Source organism: Sparus aurata, chromosome 24, assembly GCF_900880675.1.
Source record: "Sparus aurata chromosome 24, fSpaAur1.1, whole genome shotgun sequence".
NCBI lineage: Eukaryota > Metazoa > Chordata > Actinopteri > Spariformes > Sparidae > Sparus > Sparus aurata.
The window spans coordinates 15,600,714-15,615,155 of NC_044210.1; the positions used below are offsets into that span (position 1 = coordinate 15,600,714).

At 43.0% G+C, this 14,442-nt stretch overlaps 1 protein-coding gene across 5 annotated transcripts in view; it reads left to right on the forward strand.

Moving 5' to 3' along the window:
* The first annotated feature begins 11,610 nt into the window (after window positions 1-11,610).
* LOC115576902 (striated muscle preferentially expressed protein kinase) overlaps window positions 11,611-14,442 on the forward strand; it is a 37,235-nt gene continuing 34,403 nt past the window's right edge. For all 5 annotated transcript variants that reach the window (XM_030409529.1, XM_030409530.1, XM_030409533.1 and 2 more), the window contains exon 1: window positions 11,611-12,050. Coding sequence is in view for 2 of the 5 variants with exons in the window: in XM_030409531.1 (XP_030265391.1) it covers window positions 12,018-12,050 (33 nt within the window). In the remaining 3 variants the exon portion in view is untranslated. The remainder of the gene's footprint in view (window positions 12,051-14,442) is intronic.

Here is a 14,442-nt window from a genome sequence, read left to right on the forward strand (position 1 = left end):
CTGTGAACTAATTGATACGTCTAGTAATGATTTAGTAGATTAGATCCATTAAACCTACAGAAAACATGCAATTTGGCTGAGAGAAACCAAAAACAAAACTCAACTTTTTGATGTAATGAAAGAAAAAACCTTAAATTATTTGGTATTTGTAAGAGAAGTTGAAGTTTAGTCCTAACTTCTCAAACACTAACACTTTGGGACTCATAGGTTGGATTGGCCACAATCCTTGGGAATGAACAATCAGCTTTTCTCACAAAAAGGACATTTACTGTTCACATGTTGACTAAATGAAGTCATCCAATAATGTGTTTTAATGTCTCAGAGCAACGAATCAGTATATTTCTGACATGCTCAAAATGTTTTTGCCAGCTGTGAAGCGTCTTAACCGCAGAAAAACATGACAACAATAGATGAACTACAAAGTACTCGTAAATTCTTGTGATACTTCTGATAAAAGGTGTAATATGTTTGAATTTGGGGGGAAGAAAAAAAAAGTGCTGACATTATATCATACATGTATATGTATTGTGCTTCAGAGACATCTATTAATGTTAGCATGCTAAGCAGCTAGCCCCAGGCCACTTTGTACCTCAAGAGGTGACCGTTCGATGGTAAACAACGCGAACCCCGCTCAGCTAATAAGACTGCTGGCTGCATGGTTAACTGGGCTTATACCATGGTCTGGGGGAATACTCGATTCTGATTGGCTGCAGGGTGTCCATTAACCCCTGATATACGGACACCTACTAAGTAGTTCCAGTCAAATTGACTGTTCACCGCTGTAAATGAATGCGCTAGCTGGCGTATCAAATCTGAATATTTTATTTCCAGCACTGAGTGCTGTGTATCAGTCCTTCAGTATCCTCTGAACACCACAGGGTGGCGACTGTAACACACAAGCTGCAGAAAGTTCACTTCCCCTCTAAATTTACTGATACGCGAATAATCTCTCATCCCGTTCGCTGATAAACTCTCTGCTTCAGGCTGCGGTTACAGTAACGTTACACACGGCCGGTCATTTGTTCGTGAAAATCTTGCTATTGATTTGGGGACAATGACATGACTGGTTAGCGAGCTAATCGTGTTAGCTAGCATACTGTCACATTATATTTACTGTTTGTCAACCGTGCGCAATGTTATTGACTTTGAATCTTGCTAGCATAGCGTTAGCTTGCTGACACATCGCTGAGCGGACTAGAATATCTCCCGTTGCCAAGTCGTATCTATGGTCCGTCCTATTTACTGGAGGAGTGAACAACGTCTCCGTTGCATAAGAACCTTATGGGAGGGTAATGATTGTTTCAGGTATTAGTCAAACCCTCAGGCGTTACCAGGGAAACTAAGTTCCGGCTTGTAAAAAACTTATTTATTATATATTTTGACTGTAAAACGCAAGAAAATGTAAAGTAATGGTCCAAATTTCTTTTCTTTGGCAAGTGACCATGGTATAAGCGGGATAATGCCCTTCGAGGTGTCCATAAACAGGAGTTAAAGGCCTCCGCGTCGTCCATTAACTCCTGTTTATGGACACCTCGTCGGGCATTATCCCTTACTTATTAGCAAAAAGCAGCTACAGTGAGCAGCAGTTAGCGAGCAGTAATTGTTCCTCCTACTTGTGTGGCTTATAAATTGAACAAATTAGCCAGTTCTTACATTTTGCAGCTTTCAACAAAGCAACAATTATTTGAACTAAATTTAAACTTTTATAGGCTGCTGATTGACGTGGCTAAACAAGGTATTTTTCCAATTATGAGTGGAATATTAACCTTCATGTAAACACAGATAGTGTTTATCCAGTACCACTGTCTCTTTTCTTTCTTAAGTGACGTCTATATTTACAGTTTCTCAAACATATGTGGCTCACTTAAAAAGCAGCTGGAATAATCTTATGCCATAGTTTCTAATGATAAATGAAGTCTTGTTTCACTTTAGATTAAAAGATAAATTCATGCACAGTTGGGTCTAATTGCGTTGCAGTTGCACTGTGTTACAGTCCTTTGAAAGCGCAGTCACTCATATTCTGTCGAGTGGTGATTTTCTGCTTTGTTAAATTATCGCACAAGTGATTTGGAGAGCTCAGTGGGACAAAACCACAGCACTCAACTGTTTTTTACAGGGATAACAACATCACATTTGATGATATAAATACTCCTGACTTGTTTGCGTCACCCATTTGAGTGACATTGAGTCCCTCATACGGAGCAAGGTTTTCAGTGAGATCACTGCTCGGTAGATTCGATCGTGGTCTTGGTTCTTCGCCCCGCGGAGAAAGTTGACGGTCGAGCTCACATGTCAGCAGCTCTCACACTCTGAGCTGGCACTCGCGGTCCAGCTGGCCTATCACTCACCACCTCTCTGTGTCGCCCTCCTGGTTTTGATCCTCTCACTTCAATCGTGCGTCAGTTTCTACTTTTTGACCCCGTCCTCATTACCTATTCCTGCTCTCTGTTTCTCTCTCCTCATCTGTCTCCCACTGTCTCTTCTTTTGTCTCTCTGCTAATTTCAGATTACTGAAGTCACTATTCAAATTAGCTCACAGCACAGATGCTTTTTTGTCCATCTTTTGTCTTTTTTTTTGGTCCCCATCTGAGCTGGATATTTGACACTCGGACTCAAAAATGAAGAGTTGACACTTCACTTGGACTTGACTGTTGTGAGACCTGACTCACTTGAGACCTGACCCTCCAAACATCCAAAGCGTTGCCCTTGTAAAACCCTGGAACAATGAAAAATAAATAAGACAGCAGCCGGCTGGCTTTGCAGAGCAGTGAACCTGCAGTGAATGCATTGCAGGACTGTATATGTAAGAGATATATTAAGGCACTATTAACACAGCTTTTAAACCTGACAATGACTTAAACGAGAGCCTACTTGAACTTACTAAAAAACATAAAATCAACAACAAAGCCTCTTTGTTTTTATTGCCTAACTTGTACTCGATTAATGTTAACAACCAGTAGAACAGCACATTTTTTCCCCACTGCACTATATTTCTGTCCATTTTCTGGGTCCTCTCTGTCTCGCTATCTCTCTGACCTCTGCCTCCCTCTCACGTCTCCCCTCCTCTCTCTCCCCTTGTGGTTATTTATGGCCCAGTATGTGCCGTGCCGACCGGAGGGCTCGTGCTCTAGTGATGTGTGGATGCCGCCGGCCCCCTTCTCCGATTGCACCAGCAGACATCACAGATAATTATAGCATCACCACGGTCAAGACGCGGCGCTGTCACACTCAATCACGGTCAGCGTGATGAAAGAGAGGCGGAGGAGGGGAGTGAATGTGTGTTTGCTTGGCTGTGTGTTAGTGTGTTTGCTCACGTGTGCGGTAAGTTTTAATGGCTGTTCTGGCTGCTTTTGAGCCTCACTCAGTGAGTCAGACAGACACTCAGGTCTGTCACTTTAAGATATCACCCTGAGAGATCAGACCAACCAGAAACCAGAGTAGTGCTGTGTCACAGGTCTAGACTACTTTATTGACGTCACCCTCCGGCGTATAGCTGTTATTAACATACTGTCAGGCATCTAAAGGTTGGATAAGCAGTGTGATCGACGCTTTGAAAAGCAGCACATCTTTCACTGCTGGTATTTTAAGCCACTTTTATAATAAAAGATCATTGTTGTTTTGTGACGCAGGAGCATGGACGTCCCAGACGTGACTTGCAGTAGCTCGTAACATTTGAAAAGGTCTTTGTTTTGCGTCTTGGAGGCAGCAGTGTCAAATCCCATAAGGGCTCGAAAAGGTGTGGGAACGCTGTGATGAATAACAGCGTGGAGGAGCAGAAAGAAAAACAATTATGCCTCTTTTTGAATGGGTAGTATGAGTTATTAGTTTAATAACTATGAGTTTAATAATATGAAGCAGGTTTGAGCATTGAGGACGGGTGGATGTGAGGAAGAGGGTGAAAGTAGGAGGAGGAAGTTGTTGGGTTGAGCTGGTCTTGACATTTCTGATGGAAAAGCGACTCAGTGAAGCGGAACAGTCATTGTTGTTACGTCACTCAATCCTATTATAAACCCAAGATGGTACCTGGAGAGGGAGACAGGAGAGGTCTGCAAGGAATTGAAAAGAGAGTGGATGACATTGATCTGTGTTGGTGTCTGTGTCTTTTGGTTGGTTGGTTCGTCAGCATGATTGCACAAAAACTACTGAACTAATTTCCACGAAACTTAAAAGGAGGATTCGTCCCAGGGTAGACCCAATTATCCAAATTAGTTTGGATCCAGAAAAAGGGACAGTACCAGGAAATTTTTTTCTCACGTTCTGCCAAGGTTTTACGCCCACACACAGACATTTTGCTGACAGTGAAGGCACGAAGAGCGACCGGAGGTTCAGCTTGGAAGATTTGGGCTTTTGAAATTGAAGATGATGCTTTTGCTTGTTTGCAAGAATACATTTAGAAGTTGGCACCTACAACGTCCATGAGGAAGACCGAAAGAGACAGAACAGCTGTGGTCAAGTGAGCGACAGAGTTAATGAAGAGAGGGCACAGAATGGAATAGAATAATATAGATGAATTAGGAAAGGGGGTAACTCACCCCCACCGGAGACGGCGTCCACGTCTTACATCACTTTACACTCAAGCACTTGCATATATTATAACCCATGCGACCCCCTCGGTGGATCAGTTATGCATTAGTACATCCTGCTTTCCAAACTGTGATCAACCAGACCCTTCAGCACAATGGCTGCCAGTCTAGTTCCTATATATTTCTATAGGGAGGATATTTGACACTTTTGTCCAAACGGCTTCAGACAAAAATCCAAATATAGCGGAATTAAACATCTTTAATTTGATACTGGATCTGGCTTGATTGGATTTAAGTGGACTCTCGGGACTTGGCAGAGATTTACCCTCTACCTACTCTCAATCTAGGTCCTGGCAACATGTTTCAAGTTGGTGCAGGTTAATTGGAAACAGATCATAGTATCATGGTTGGGTATGAAAGGGGAATCCTTGATTGGTGCAGTTGTTCACAAGTACTGATGGGCCGCGGTTCGCCACTTTTTGAAACACACAATCGAAATTAAAGGTAGGTGAGGCAATTCTGGAGAAAGACGATTCTCCTTCTTAGTTCGTCAAATAGCGACACTTTGTATTTTACTACATGGGCTCAGGAACACTTCGCAAATCCCAGTAAACACACTTTGCTTGACACTGACTGCATTCTTTCTTAGAGATGTAGTTTTACAGCTGCTAGACGGTCTGTTGCATCACCCGAACACATCTACCAAGAAGAGTGACAGGCGGACACAGAAGTTAAAGAGGAATCGGCTCTCAAAATACTTGCAAACAGACTGCGGTTGACATTTTGATCTATAATCACATTCATATTTAGATTAAACTGAATCCCACACAGGAACACTTGTTGTCATATATTCATTTACGTCACACAGTCTGACGTTGGTCTTTAACTCATTCAAGGCTGCACTGTTGTTTTCCCCCCTCCAGCTCCAAGGTTTATGAGCACTATCTGAAATAGATCCGCATCACTCCGACTGCTGTCCCTGCAACTGCCTCATCCGCCCATAATGTCTGTGCACTTGTCGCATATCATTAATGGTGTATCGCAACATGTCTGCCGTGTACTAGAGTTTCAAAACTCCCCGTAGTCCGAGCAGAGCAGAGCGACCCACCGAGGACAGCAAAGGTCGTCCGGTTCGGTTTAATCTCCTGCTATAGCTGGGCTCTCTGAAAGGGGGTGCAGAGGGAAAGTACAGTGCGACTGAAGGGGTTGTACTATGCAAGACTGGAAATAGACCGCTGAAGTTGGCAGTCGAGGTTAGGGAGGACTGGGGGAAGACAGGGAGAGGGCAAGAAAGTGAGACATGGGCTGAGGAAGAAGAAGAAGTCTTGAGGTCCAACTTGAGACATAACATAACATAATTTGCTGTAGTAGGCCTGTCTGTTGGTGTCATTTCGAGGAAGCTCCCTTGTTTTTTAGCGGTGTGTCTCGATGGAGGAGACTTGTACTCTGCAGAGAAGCTTTTCTTGGCAGATGTAGCCATCTATTTGGTTGTAGAAAATATATATATATATTTTTAAAAAAAAGGACGACGAGTGTCATGTTGCGGAAGGAGCTGCTCGATGCACGGAAAGCTTTGAGAGGTGTTCGGGAAGGCGTGAGTGGGCCGAGAAGCAAGAAGCAAAGAGGTGAGTGGGAGCCGGTATCAATACAAAACACACACTACACTGGCATAAAATGGGTTGTTGGGAATCCTTGAGCGGGCTGAAGTAAGAGAAGGATCACTCTGCGGCAGGGAATTATAAAATGCATACTCAATTAAGTGGAACAGCTGTAATGGAAATGAAAACAAGGTAATACACTCGAGGCCACTATTATTGTTGCTTAATTGGATTCACTTTGTCTCCACTATGCTTCGCCCTGTTTCAACAAAGCCACAGCTACACCCTTGGATAATGTGTTTTATTTGACCTTAGGGCACAGAAATCTTGTTTGTATTGTGCAAATATTGATACGGTTGTCCCTAAACTCTCGAGGTATCTGGTGTTTTCTCTTAACTGGATCAAATTTAAGTCTTAATAATGGTTATGGCCTCTCTGGGATATCCTCTTTACTCAAGAGCTAGCCTGGAACTAGCATATCCATCTTTTTCTGAGCCCCCATGAAAATGATTATTTACGACTTCCGGCTTGCTCCCAGAACCAGCATTTTCCCTCGTAACAGGACGCTAAGCCTCTTTCTCTGAACTATTGCAGTGTGTCATTCATTCACGACGGTCTAGTTTACCGACTTTATTGAGTGAATACTACTAACGCTGTTATTAATGCTAAGCCGATTCCACGCCGAGTCAGACCATGCCACCCTGATTTGCTTTTACATTACCTGTTTTACAGCATCAAGTTGAACCGTGCCGCGTTGAGGTCTCCCAACTGCAGCCAACCCATGATGGCGATAGTCAACTCAACTTGTTTGTAGATTCCCATAATCAATCGATGACAGTAGGGATGCAAACAAGCAGAATATAGCTAGTCTTAATCAAAACTGTCCTGTGTGAACCTACTAAACTACAGAGATCCCCTTTAACTCCATCACTTGGTGACCCAAATGTAAGCAAAGGGATCGTCCCAAATCTAGAGCACAAGAGTTGAAATCAGACTCTCCTAAGACTAATGACAAGTGTTAAAATACACGAACTAACAACCAGTGCGTGCCAGATATTTATGAAACTTTTAAACTTTGGTTTCCATCAGTACTGTATTAACCGAATTAAAACAGGCTTAACAACATGTTTTTATTGAGTCAGACTGAACATTTTCATGCAAAAGAACCTGAAATTTAGATGGTTTAAATTGGGACTTTTTAGGAAACATAGAAAATAAAAAAAACTTTTTACATTGAAACTTTAGAAATCTCATTAATTTAATGGACAAATGTGCTGCAGTTGAACCTTAAACCCATTTGCCTGCTCGGTCTGTGTCTGTTTTAGACCAAACATAGCACGCCGTTCCTGCTCTCGCCACTTCTTATTGACCTCGTCCTCCCGTCTGGACTGTCGGCCTACATTGGCATACCGGTGCAGAGATAATCTATAGCCGCTTGATGATTTCACATTCTCTAAATGTTACGTTCAAGTGGATTAAGGATACAGTTCAATTAATTAGGTTCTCTATTCTCACGAGGCAGCTGAGGCAATATGTGAGGGTGAAGCCAACGCTGTTTCCCTGGTGTTTGGTCTGGCAGAGGGTGTGTTTGTGTTCCATCCCGCTGGTACACAGTCATTCACAGGAACCCTCTGGGATTTGGTCAGGATTAGGTGGTAGGATCAGGTTGCAGTGTGACTGTCAACATTGGCCACTGTCATTTCGGATTTCACAAACCAGCTCACCCATGAACTGACCGACATATTGCCATTTAGGTTTGCTTTTAAATTGTTTTGGGTGACAAAATATTGAAGAGTTTAGAGTTCAGCTTTATTGTAGTTTTTCTCATTCGTTCAGATGGATGGCCAAAAAGATGTAGGGTCAAAAAGTCTCAGACCACAAGTCCAAATACTTCAATTTGGGGAAGTATATAAAGTGGAATCTTTGAAAAACGTCTTTGAAAAATGAAAACATGCACTCAAGCTGGCATCGACCCCACAAGTTTGTGCAAAACCTGATGAATTGTGGAACTTGTGGAGTCCATACCAGCTTAAGTGCAGGTTACCTTAGATAAACTGGTGACGATTTGGTCACGACTGCGAGGTTCGTGCCTGAGGGAGGAGAGAATTTCAGAATGTCTTGGTATTTGGTATGTTACATTTCGCTTCAATGACAGCATGCACATGAGCTGGCATGGACCACACAAGTTTGCGCAAAACCTCATGATTCATTTGAACTTGTGGCGTCGGGGAATAGTGCCATAGTATTTGTTATCCCCCTGTCCCTGGTTGTGACTGCGAGATTAGCAGGGAGGCAAAAATATAATGTTTCAAAGTGAAATATTTGTTTATTGAACGATGTTAGCTCACATTGCAGTTTCTCATTCTCCTGTCACGCTGGCCTATTTATATGCAGGTCTCTCTTGGGAGAAGACTGGTGGCGAATGTGACGTAGACTCACATGATATGGAAGGTCTGACAGGACCTGGTCTGCACTGAGAAAGAGAAACGGTGCGATCACAGCGTGATGTAACAGCAGCAGAATCTGTTTTCTGTTGCAGAGAGATTATGCCAGACTTGCTGCTGATAAAGCTGTATGCCTGGAAGGCATCCATCAAGGCTGCTCCATAGAACGCAGCCTCTGTCACAAAATCAATGGGTTTCCGTGAAGTCTGCTTACTCTGTTGTTGTTGTTTTAGGCTAATTAAACTATAGCATGCTCTGAATTTCATCTGCCCCAAAGTCTTTTTTAATGCTTGTGATTTCAATATTGAGATTGCAGATGTCAAAATTTGCATCTGTGGGTCGGGCTGCTTCAACAGAGGCATTTAAATCCAACCTGGAGTAAAAAAAAACAAGCCTATGTTTTGTTTGTAGAGGCGTGTCTGATGTCAAAAATTAGGATTTGCTGAAGGCAAAGTCTGTGTTTACCGCCGTAGGACATTTTAGTCTCCTGAAGCATCAAATAAAACCAGATTCGAAGCAAGATAAATGACAAGCACCAATAAAACCTAATAATCTTCTCTTAATGGCTGATATTTCATGAAATCACAACCAGTTTTGGCTTTTAGAGAGCAAACAAGCAAAACAAAATCCTCACGAGAGATATTTCCAAGCAGCATGAAATGGAAGCTTCACCGCTGTATCTGATGATGGCCATGGAATCTTGTATTATGATGGGCTTATTGATCCGGGGGCGTTTGAACTGTTACTTGGGGGTGTATCCCGTATCACGCATAAAGCATCAGTATTGATCGCTGCACTTTCTGCCGGACCGAGTGCCTCTCACTGGTGATGGATGGAGGAGGAGTGCGAGGCGGGCGACGGGTGAAGAGAGGGAGGTTTGTTAAAATAACAATTGCGAACTGCGAATCCGAAGAATCGAGGACGACTGTTTAAATTTAAATCTGTTTCTGATCATCTTTAGGATAAAAACCAAAAAATACCACTTGAAACTGGGTGATTATCATTTAGAGAGAAAAGAAGTAATGACGTGAATAACTCCTGATTCATGGCAGGAGTAAATCTCACATATTGATCCGGTGTTTACAAGGCCGTAAACATTCACATGCCTCGCTTAATGACACTAAAAAGCACATTGTTAGCGAAGCAAGAAGAGCTGAGCTGGAATCTGGACAAGGATTTCTTGGCGCTCTGGGGTCCATCTGTAATTATTATTAGATTCATTAGATGGATGTGGTGTGGAGAGCACAGGTGTGTCTGGAAGAACAATTATTGGAGCCCGAGATAGAGACTGACGGGGTCGACGGAGGAGGGAGGCAGGTGGGTGGTGGGAAGCGATTAAATATTCCCGTCACGTTTGCTCAACAAATCAGACATCCAGGAGGAGAGTGTTCCTTCATATCTTCTTTGTCTGATTTATTCAGTAGTGACAGTAGAAGTATATCAATAATAATTCAGTGAGTGGAGCAAAACCTTTTAGTTCTGCTTCGCTAAGAAAACGTGCCAGATTTGTTTTCCAAATGTAATCAACCTCAAACGGCTCTCATCAATATTTCAGATCCGCTATCGATTAAACGACTGCGTGTTGTGTGAATGGTGTTACTTTAACGACGTTTAGACTTGTGGAAGCAGGTGGAGTTTTATGATGTTGTTATATCACCACAGTAACCACCAAGTGATGCTAACTGTGGCTGCTGGTAGCTGCGTTAGCTCCATTAGCTGTGCAGTTAGCAGTCTGGACTGGGAGCTAAGAGTTGTATTGCAAAACAATATGTGCTTTGGCTAGCTGGTTAGCATGCTGACCTGAGCAGAAATCTCTGGAACATAATACACAGACATCAAAACTATTATTTCCTCACTTCCTGTTGATCATTTTAGTAATTCTTTAATGTTTAAACCACAATTCTTACATTTTCCCCTCAGCTCTACAGGGCTTTTTAGCATCTTTCAGCTCAGCAAATTGGAAAAAAGGCCAAAATAAATCGAGCTAATGCTAATTACCTATCTTGTAATAGCAAACAGACAAACATAGCAACGAGCGGGTGGATATTTTGGAGCATTTGGCAACTAAAGAGGCTTGAAATAGTCCTGAAGTTTCCTGGAAAATAAATAAATATCCAGCAGTTTCAGGCTTACAAATGTTGAAACGCAGTCTTGAACGACGGTCAGAGGCTTCTCGCCTGTAACTCTACCACCATGTCCTCCAACCTCTAATCATTCAAGTCATTTATTTAGCCTGCAGATGTCTTTTTTTTTCTTTGCTTTGACCTGCCGAAGGGACTACAGACGCAAATTAGCTTGAAGCTCTAATCTGGTACGTGTGAGAATGGTGACATTTCTGTTTGAGCAGCACACTGTCGACATTGTTTACGGCACATGTGGGCTTTAAAACATATTTACGACGTTTCACGGGGCTTTTGCAGTATTTTTTACATAAAAACATGCATCACTGTGTAATCCAGGTGGGAGGGAAACGTGTGTTTGCTCTTGCAGGCCAAATCGCCATCAGCTGCTCGAGGCTGTTGCTACCTTGACCCCTATCACTGGTTAACGCTAACAGACATGGATATAGATAAATAATTGATGGCTCAGGGGTTTTGCTGAGGGGCTGCTACCTTGCTGAGAGAGAGGAAAACAGAGAAAACAGGAGAACGGAGGAGGAGTGCTGAGGATACATTTCACTCTTGATCACCCTTCCCCCCTCGTTCATCCCCTCGATCCTATCATGCATCCCGCTTCCTTTCTCTTTCCCTTCCCGCCTCCTCCCTCACGAATCTTTCCCCCCCTTCCTCTCTCCTCTTCGTATGTTTCCCTCCCACTCCTTCTCCCCTCCTTTGTTGACTTTTTTCCTTCAGCCCCAATCTAAAAAAAAAAAAAACGCTCTTAAAGCCGGTTGTTTTCTTCCTCATTTCCCCCCTCCTCCTCCTCCTCCTCCTCCTCCTCTCATCACCGCAATCAAGACCAACACACCCCCTCTTGCTCTGACTTCCCACCCCCTCCTCCTCTTGCTCCAGCTCTCGACTGAAGCAGCAGAGGTGGCGGCGGCGGCGGTTGTGGGTGGGTGGTGGGGAGGGGATCGGACGAAGAGGCTGAGAATTGCCCCCTCTGAAGGCGACGCTCTACGTCAGAGAGGGACGCGGTTCACATCAGCGGATACACACTCAGACACAAAGACACCTGGCTCCGGCTTATTTGCATCCTCTCTCGCTCTTTCTCCCCATCTTTGCTGCCAGACTGGAGAGTAAACACGCCCACGCACAAAAAGGCGGCTGAATCCCGCTTATGAATCTTGATTTTTTTCTTCTCCTTCTTCTTCTCCTTCTCCCACCCTCTTGTTTGTTTTTGGAGGGGGTTGTTCATGCCACACCCTGGGCTTATTCGGGTTGTGGGGATGCTTTTCTGAGCCCATGCCACAGGTAATCTCGCAAGCTTGACAGGAAGCGCTACTTGACGAGATGAAGAAAATCTGGTCCAAGAAGAGATTTCAGGTGAGTTTGCTCCCTTTTTTTCTGGAAGGAGATGATGTTACGAAGCTGGATTCTAGTAGGAATAGTAGGTTTTTACGTATTTGGATGTCCCGCCACACCCTTTACCTGATAATTTAATGCAAATGTGTTGATTTGTAACAGATAAAAGTGGTAAAAGAAACATTTTGAAGGAGAGTACATTCATTAAAACCGAGCACAGATGATCAGGGTGAAATGGGAAAAGACAGGAGAGGCGATGCTGGCTGTTCTCCGCCTTTGTTTTTCTATTATCTGTCGGCAAATTGAGGACAAATCAGGACAGCTTAACAAAGAAAGTCAACTGAGGAAAACTCTGGGTTGCCAGGTAGAGAAATATCTTTCATTGCAGTAAAAGCCACTAAAAGGGGCTCAATAATCCCCCTTTCACATCCTAAAACCTCTGTGCACATTCTCATGAAATATGCATCCCTCCTTGTCAGTAGTGACAGTTTTGCTGCTCGATAAATAATTTCTTATACCAGGTTTCACAAATTGGGAGCGGATGAAAAGTGTGTCAGTAGGCTACGCTCCGTGGAGACATGAGAATCAGGCCAGCCAGTCACAAGGGCTGCGAAGTGAGCAGGGCGCGGGATAAAGCCGATTTCAGATGGTCGCTTCGCCTCCTCTGAATTTCTGCATCAATATCAGACCCTCGAGACTCGTCCTTTTGCTTCCAGCAGCAGATTTGTGCGAATAATGCTGCGAGGATTTGGATTACATCCATAGAACATTTTCTGAAGTATTCGCCAAAATGCTGCCTGTTCGTTTGCGGCTGGGTTCTGCTGATATGATTGCCTCGAGGCCCGTAACAATGGAGATCACGACAAACGATGGAAGCTTCCAGTGGAGTCTGTCAAACAGCAGTTACCACCAGGCAACAGTTAATCAAATTGCCTGACACGAAGACATTAACCAATGGGGGAGTGCGCCGCGAACGCCGGGGAGGGAAACAAGTGTGAAATGAGTCATTTCACTTTGCACTTCTGCTACTTTTTGCTTCCTTTCGCTGCAAAGCCGTGAGTCATTGTGAGGAGCTCTCCTCGGTGCTGATTGACAGACTGTCCAAGAAGCACTTTTGCCAAGTGCTTTATCAGCAGGGGGACGCTTTCTCTCAAACATGGCCCCGAGACTTTAGTCAGATATTTTACATTTTTAGATACGGCTGAGCGATGATTCGCTATCATTTCTCAACTCTCCTCGAAACCAAATCTGAGCATAAAAGAGATCATATCGTGCCAAAGTTTCTTCAGTAGATTAATGTTTTCAAGCTAGATTTAATTAAAAACTAGAATGGCACCACAGAGGGCAAAACTCCACCAAGGCCCAGCTGTCTCCTTTAATTGAATCAAGCCTAATCCAATGTTGTTACTATAGCAGCTGAAGACCGTCCATGAAAACAGATTTAAATCCACTAGATGTGGATTTTTTTATTTGGATCCACATCAAATTGTTCTCGCTAGATACCAGCAACCTAATAACAGTAGATTCTTTTCATAAGGAACCCTGAATAATTAACTATATCTCCTGGATCTGCACCAAATGTTAAAGGGGTCTATTCTGGGCTGAGATCCATCATCCATCCAAGTTTCATGGAAATCCGTCCAGTTGTTTTTGTGTAATCCGGTTCACAAACCAACAAAACAACCAACTATTGAAGGGTTTTTTTGCACATAACTGAGATGTTTTTTCTGATATGGTTCTGAAGTTTACCACTTTAAATATCAGTTGTAGGTAGACGATGTACAACGTGCTGCTGTAACCATTTACAAACCACGTGGTGTAGATTGTCTTGAAAGGACTTGTGTATAATCTTATTTTATTAGATGTCTGGTTCCACTCACCGGCTTTTATTGGGCTCTGAACTGGAAGTCAAAATAACTGGAGAAACCAGGTCCAAACATAAAGCTCCAAACATTGGGTTTATTTCGTCACACTAACGTCATCAAAGAATCTGAATCATAAAAATTGTTTGCATTATGACACTTTATCATTATACCTACAGCAGGGCTGGGTGATATTTGTTTAAAGGTGCAGTATGTAGGAATTTTAGCTTCAAACATTTCAAAACAACCCAAAACTCTCAACAGAATGTGAAGACACATCAAGAAGTTAGCATGCTAACCAGCTAGCACGCTAAAAAAAGACCCATCTTTCTTCAGAATCACAATGTAGTTTGGCTAGCTGCACGGCTAACTGAGCTAACAAGCTAACAGTAGCTAACGAGTAACAGAATACAGTTAGCAGCACAAATAATAATGCAATGTTTAATGTTGGTAAAAATAAGTTTAAGAACGAGGAAATCAGTCTGTTAAAATCACGTGAAAAGCAGAAAAAGACAACTCCTGTGCCGTATCACGATATAACGATAACAAAG